Source organism: Gopherus evgoodei, chromosome 7 (assembly GCF_007399415.2).
Source record: "Gopherus evgoodei ecotype Sinaloan lineage chromosome 7, rGopEvg1_v1.p, whole genome shotgun sequence".
Classification (NCBI taxonomy): Eukaryota; Metazoa; Chordata; order Testudines; family Testudinidae; genus Gopherus; species Gopherus evgoodei.
In genome coordinates, this window is record NC_044328.1 from 1,242,032 (window position 1) to 1,248,746 (window position 6,715).

Below are 6,715 nucleotides of genomic sequence, written 5' to 3' on the forward strand. Positions count from 1 at the left end.
TGCAGGGCGCTGGCAATAACTGGCTCCGTGTCATCCCGCGCACCCGCTTCGGGGCCTTTGCACGGGGGGCCAGGGTGGTGCTGTTCACCCGGCACAGCGGGGCGCACCTGCGCATCATCGACGGCGGCTCGGGCTACCTGTGCGAGATGGAGCCCGTGGCGCATTTCGGCCTAGGTGAGTCACCGGCAGCCTGGCCCCTGGTCTGAGAGGTGCCCGGCCCTGGCCACGGCCCCCAGGAAGCCCTGGGCATCTGTCTGCGGCTTCTGGCTGGAGCTGTGACATGGGGTCAGGGCAGCACTACAGCCCTTGCTTATCCAGCCCTGGGCTCCACACAGCCCTGCTGGTGCCCCTCAATCGCAACTCGCAGACATCTGCTAACCCCACCCTGGTTTCCCCCCTCCCCACTTTGCTGTGGAGGGGTCTGTTCCTTTAACGCTCTCTGGCCCGGAGAGTTGGTGGCTAACAGATTGGCGGGCTGGGGGGGTCTCATTGTTGAGGTTCAAAGCATTGGTTGCAGCTAGGTGCCTGCTGCCTGGGCCGGGAGGGGGAGCTGAGCAGCCCCTGCCGCCCTCCCCAGCTGCTGCTGTGCAGAGAGGTGGGCGCTTCCATGCCTCATTGCCCCATGAGCCCGCTACCTCCCCCCGTCCCCTGTTCCCAGCCCAGCCAGGCCTGCGGGGTGAGCAGGGCAGCCAGGTGCCCCAGAACTGGACCGAACGGTGTCTTGGCACTAGGCCCTTGCCCTGCCCACCTCACTGCCCACCAAGCTGCTGAGGACAGTCCCCTGAGCGGGCAGCGGCCTGCTTTGCTGAGATCTGCTCCCTCTAGTCCTGCCCAGGCTGGGCCTGGCCCCCCGGCTGCCCGCTCTGATGGCTCCTCCTCTGCAGGCCGGGACGAAGCCAGCAGCCTGGAGGTGACATGGCCGGATGGCAGGGTCGTGACCCGGGCTGTGGCCAGCGGCGAGACCAACTCGGTGCTGGAGATCCCCTACCCCCAGGGTGCTGAGGGGCAGCTCCCGCCCACCTCGCTGGAGGTGAGTGCCATGCAGCGCACCTGGCACAGAGTGGGGCAAGGTGGGGCTGGGCCAGGAGCAGCTCCCGCCCACCTCGCTGGAGGTGAGTGCCATGCAGTGCACCTGGCACAGAGTGGGGCGGAGCTGGGGGCAGCTCCTGCCCACCTTGCTGGAGGTGCCATGCAGCGCACCTGGCACAGAGTGGGGCAGGGCCAGGCTGGGGGCAGCTCCCAGAGGCAGGGAGGGAGACATGGCACAGGACGCAGACAGACACCTTCTTGGACGAGACAGGCCAGGGACAGGGTGCCTCTGGCCTCTCCCAGGCAGGCAAAGCCCAGCCACCCCTGCCAGCTGCCCTGTGTGATGCTATCCCTGGTACGTGGACTCGGGAGCGCTGGGGAGTCAGTGCCCCGTGCCCCTGCCTGGCTGCACACAGGGCAGGCCCTGAGCCTGCTCCTCTCTGATCAGTGCCTGGCAGGGGGAGCTGGGGGGCCTGGGGCAGCCCCTCCCCACACTAATCCCAGCCCCCGGGTCTGTGCTTCTCCCCTTGATGCAGTGTGGCCAGGGATTCTCCCAGCATGAGAATGGACGCTGTGCTGGTGAGTTGCTGCTTGTGATGCGCCCGCGGGAGGGGCTGTGCCGGGCAAGAGCCATGGGATTGCTCTGGCTGGGTGGCAGGCGGGCTGTAGCTGGGGGGAGGGGCTGTGTGCCAGGGCATTTCTGGGCCGGCTACTTGGCAGGGGGGCTGCAGCCTGCCGGGGGGCGGGGGGGCTGTTGCGTGGCTTGTCTGTAGGGCAAAATTTGCTGTGGGGTTGCAGCCAGGCTGGAGCGGGGGTGGGGGGGAAGTTGCAGCCTGGCTGGAGCAGGGGGGTGGTTGCAGCCTGGCTGGAGTGGGTGGGGGCTGCAGCCTGGGGGCACTGGGGCTCCTGTGGTGGCTGTCGTGTCTGGGCGGGTGGGGAGCTGTAGCACCTGCCCCAGAGCCCAGGCTGCGGCTCGGCTCACGCTGTGCCCTGTCCGGTTTCAGACACGGACGAGTGTGCCGAGTTCCCCTTCGTGTGCCCCCGGGAAAAGCCGCTCTGCAGCAACACATACGGCGGGTACCGGTGCCACAGCAGCAGGCGCTGCAGCCGGGGCTTCGAGCCCAGCGAGGACGGCACGGCCTGCGTGGGTGAGTGCCGCACGGGGGCTGCCCAGCACGGAGAACCAGGCCAGCCTCCAGCCAGGGTGCTCTGGAAGCCTGGGGAGCCCTGGCCCCTCCGCAGGCCCGGCCTGGTTACTGGCTGTGTGGATCTGCCCATGCTCCTGGAGCTGGTCCCAGCCCGGCGCAGAGAGCTCCCAGCCCCAGGGCAGGGCTGGCCCTGACCCACCTCTGCCCCGACTGGCTGCCACTGACCTCCCTCCCCTCCTCTCTGTCTCTCCTTCTCTGTGCAGCGCAAGTGGCCTTTTTCGGTGGATACCCCTCGGCAGGGAGCCGGCTCTGGGCCTGGCGCCCCCCAAGCTCCCTCCTCTCGCTGGGCCTCGGACTCTGCCTTCACTTCTATGCACTTTAACCTTTGCCAATGACCAGCCAGAACCATCCTGGACTGTCTCTGCCTCCCTCTGCCCCTCCGGCCCCACTCCGCCTCTCTGTCTTGTCTCTCTGCCCCTTTTCCCCTACCCTGTCCAATGCGCCTCGAAGCGCTGGCTGGGCCGGGGCCATCTGTGAGAAGGGCATGGAGCCACCCGGGCCACAGCAGAGCCGTGTGCCAATCCCCCCTTGCATGTTTTCTGAGAAGCGCCCGTGACCCGTCAGCGCCCCCCATGGGAGCTTGCCCTTGACAAAGATGGTGGCTCCGGGGTTCCCCGTCACCCGTCAGTGCCCCCCCATGGGAGCTTGGCCCTTGACAAAGATGGTGGCTCCAGGGTAGCTGCTTCCTCAGTTGAATTGATTCCGTATCATGTGCCTGCTGGTTTGGCTTACAAAGTTTGCTTCCCCTGCCCCCATCTCAGCAATGGGCGACCCCCCCATCACTGGGGGGGACGCCCCCCGCTGTGTCTCTAGGGTATTGACCCCATTGTCTAGAGCTGGACCCGGCTCAGTCTTCCAGCCCCGCCCCAGAGAAGCGACCCAATAAACTCCATGCTGTCGATTTGCACCTGCCTGAGGAGTTGCTGGGGGGTGACACCAGGGGGCCTCGCTGGTTCCAAGGTGGCACCAGCTCCCTGGGTGCCCGTGACTGGGGTGACGCTGGGCCAAGGGGGTGCAGGTGGAACGTGAGAGGGTCGGACCCCCTCTCGCCTTGGCAGGACCCCTCGCTGCTCAGCCTATGGGATGGGTACGCAGGGCCCAGGGCTTGGGTGGGTGCCTGGCTCTTTCTCCCCCACAGCCACCGAGGGGGCTGCTCCCCAGCTCTGCGCGTGCGGAGAGGGCGACTGAGGGTCGTGGGGAGGGGAGTGGCGGGTGGGTGTTGGACCCAGCTGTACACGAGCCAGCCACCGCCGTGCTGCCCAGAGTGCCCAAGGCGCCGGTGCCCATGGTGGGCTGGGGGCTATGGGCTGGCTGCGGCCCCATTAGCTCCTGCTGGGCCAGCTGCTGGCAGGGGCTGGGGCAACCAGGGGGGCAATCAGGGGGTCCCTACAGGACATATTTAACACCCCCCACCCAGCTGTCCTGAACCATGGATATGAATGAGCAGCTCCGGTTTGAAGGGCCATTGGTTGGAAGGGGCAGTCACATGCTTGTCTCGGCCAATGGCACAGTTCGGCAGCCTGCGGGTACCTGGGGTGCCAGCCTGAGGCTCAGGGGGCGGGGCTTGCTGGAGCTCCGCCCACTGCCCCCCTGCTCTCCCCAGACATTGAGGAGTGTGCCCGGGGGCTACATGCCTGCAGCCAGCTCTGCACCAACACCCCGGCTGCCAGCCAGCAGCTGGGTGAGTAGCCGGGCCCCCGGCCGGGGCAGGGGCACAGGAGCAGGATAGCAGCAGGCAGCTGGGCCCGGGGAAGGGGCCCCCATTCTCCCAGCTGAAGGGCAGAGCCGCCTGGACACAGCAACACGGGTTAATTCGGCCTTTGAGGCTGGTGCCACCTGGACTAGGTGACCAGGACTGGCACAGGCAGGGCATCCGCTGGCCCCGCCTGGCACTGCTGTCTCTGCCCAGCTCCCTCCACCAGCACCCTGATCCCCACCCCCAGCCCCCGGACCTGGCCTGCGGGGTGACGCCCTCCCCTTCTTCAGCCGTGGACGAGCGCTGTGTTTGTCACCACGTCTGCCACAGCGAGCAGGGCTCCTTCTGCTGCCAGTGCCGCAGCAGCTTCTCCCTGGGCCCAGGCTGGTGCCGCTGCCTGCGCCCCACATCCACTGCAACCCCACATCCACGGCAGCCCCCAGCCCACGGCAGCCCCCAGCCCACTGCAACCCCACATCCACGGCAGCCCCCAGCCCAGGGCAGCCCCCAGCCCACTGCAACCCCACATCCACGGCAGCCCCCAGCCCACTGCAGCCCCACATCCACGGCAGCCCCCAGCCCACTGCAGCCCCCAGCCCAGGGCAGCCCCCAGCCCACTGCAACCCCACATCCACAGCAGCCCCCAGCCCAGGGCAGCCCCACGCCCACGGCAGCCCCACGCCCACGGCAGCTCCCCAACCCAGTGCAGCTCCCACCCCCAGGGCCACCCCCAGGCCCACTGCAGCCCCTGGGGGCGCAGAGGGAACACGTGCCCAGCTGCAGGGGCCGTGCAACCCTGGCTCCTTCCCCCTCCAGCCTGGCCTCCCCTTCAGCCGCCCGCTGGACTCAGGGCTCTGGCCCAGCCGAGGCTGCTCACGCCTGGTGCTGGATGAATAAAGCATTTCCCAGCTGACACCAGCCCCGGCCTGGACCGAACCTCCTGCCCGCAGATGGTCACTCCCTGCCCCACACCAGGCTGAAGCTCCCCTTCCCCTGCACTGATTTTCCCTCCATCCCTGTTTTCCCAGGTGATTTCCTTCCCCCTTGTTCTTTGGCCGTCTGGGTGCCGCCCGGCCAGCCCCGACCTGCCCGGCCCAGCTGTCACCCCCCCGTCTAGGCCCCTTTCCCCCTCTCCTGAATGTGTCCCCCCTTCCCCACGCCCTCCTCTGGCCCCGTCTGTTCTGTCGCCCCCCGGGGCTCCCCAGGCAGCGCAGCGTGTGCTGGGGGTGCAGGCGCCGACGGGATCCAGTAGCAGGGGGCTGTACAGCACCCTGCATGCTCCCAGCTGCAGTGCTGCCTTTTACCAGCAGGTGGGGCCAGGACCCAGAGTCAGGGGAGCTAGCTCTGGGGAGGAGCAGGATGGAGCAGGGCCCGTCTCCAAGCAGGGGGGTTACGGGAGCCAGGGGAGAGACCCTCACGGGGGGCTGGTTTCCCTGTACCTAGCTCTGGGCCAGCCCCCTCGGGTTCCCCAGCCCTGCGATTGTGGTGGTAGCTCCAGAGACCAGCCCTGCTACCCAGCTGCCGCCCCCAGGCAGGAGAGGCCCCGTCCCAGCCAGCAGGGCCCCACAGCTGCCAGCTTCCCTCGACGCAGGACGAAGTGGTGCAGGCAGCTGGGCTGGCAGCACAAGGTTTATTGTGTGTCCATGGGGAGGGCAGGGGCCGTTCTCAGTGCTCTGTGCCCCCAGCCTGCCCTCCCAGAGCCCTCTGAGAGCGACATCTGCTCAGCCCTGCCCGCGAGTCCTGGCCCCATCGCCCACCTACCCACCTGCATCGCCCCTGCTGCGTAGGGCAGACTTGTATCGCCAGATCCAGGGGCCGTTCACTTGGGCCTCCGGCATCATCCCAGCCAGGGAACCTCACCTGTCGCCCTCTGCCCCATTCCCTGCAGTGCCCCCACCCCATAGGGCCGGGCCTGGCTCTCCTCTCTAGCCCCATCCCTGCCCCGCCTGGAGCTGGCCCGGCTCAGCTCACTCCCTGCAGGGCTGGGCCCTGGATGTGCACCCAGCTTGCACGGCCCGAGAGCCGCAGGCACCCCCCCAGCCCAGGCAGGAGACGGGGGGGCACCTTCCAGAAAAACTGCCTTTGGGGGGCGCCCCCCTGATGGGGCTGACGGGTCGCTCCTCCCCCATTGGTAGGGTCAGCACTTTAACCTTTGATAGGGGCACAACCCCCCAGACCACGGCCCCAGCAATGGGGCCATGAGCCCCACACGAGCCTGGGGCTGGGCGTCATGCCGCGGGGACGCAACAGGCTTATGCAGGGACGGGACACAGGGGAAGCAGGCAGGGCGGGGCCAGGCCATGCAGCCCCCAGGGTGCAAACACCCCTCCTGCAGAGGGGAGCAGGCAGAGAGGCGGGGCTGGGACATAGGGGCTGCAGCAGGTGTGGGGCTGGCCGCACCCCTGGGCGCGGGGGCTCCAATCCCTTTGGCTGAGGATGAGTTTGGTGAGGGATCGTGACCCCCTGGGATGTGCCGTCATCCCCAACCCCTCCCTCTCCCCCGCACGTCCACCAGTGTCCCCTGGGAGCTCATTCCTGCCAGGGCAGGTGCCCAGACAGGGCAATGGTGCCTGTGACCCAGCCGAGGCGGATGGTGCCCCAGGGCTCCACCAAGCCCAGTCTCTGGCCCGAAGCAGCTGGGAATGGGGAGTGGGAGTCACTCGCTGGGAGGGGCTCACGGAGGGGGGAGGACATGGCCGGGGTGGGAGGCACAGCACCCCGTGCAGGACAGTGCCTGGGGCTTTGCCAGCCACCGCAGGGCCGTGCATGCGTGTGTGCCGGG

General features: G+C 68.1%; 1 protein-coding gene across 1 annotated transcript in view; it reads left to right on the forward strand.

The window, feature by feature from the left end:
• CRTAC1 (cartilage acidic protein 1) overlaps positions 1 to 2,847 on the forward strand; it is a 40,261-nt gene extending 37,414 nt beyond the window's left edge. The window contains exons 11-15 of the mRNA XM_030570855.1: positions 6 to 174; positions 885 to 1,030; positions 1,566 to 1,608; positions 2,034 to 2,177; positions 2,441 to 2,847. Of these exons, the coding sequence (XP_030426715.1) occupies positions 6 to 174; positions 885 to 1,030; positions 1,566 to 1,608; positions 2,034 to 2,177; positions 2,441 to 2,559 (621 nt within the window). The 3' untranslated portion in view covers positions 2,560 to 2,847. The remainder of the gene's footprint in view (positions 1 to 5; positions 175 to 884; positions 1,031 to 1,565; positions 1,609 to 2,033; positions 2,178 to 2,440) is intronic.
• The last annotated feature ends 3,868 nt before the right edge of the window (positions 2,848 to 6,715 follow it).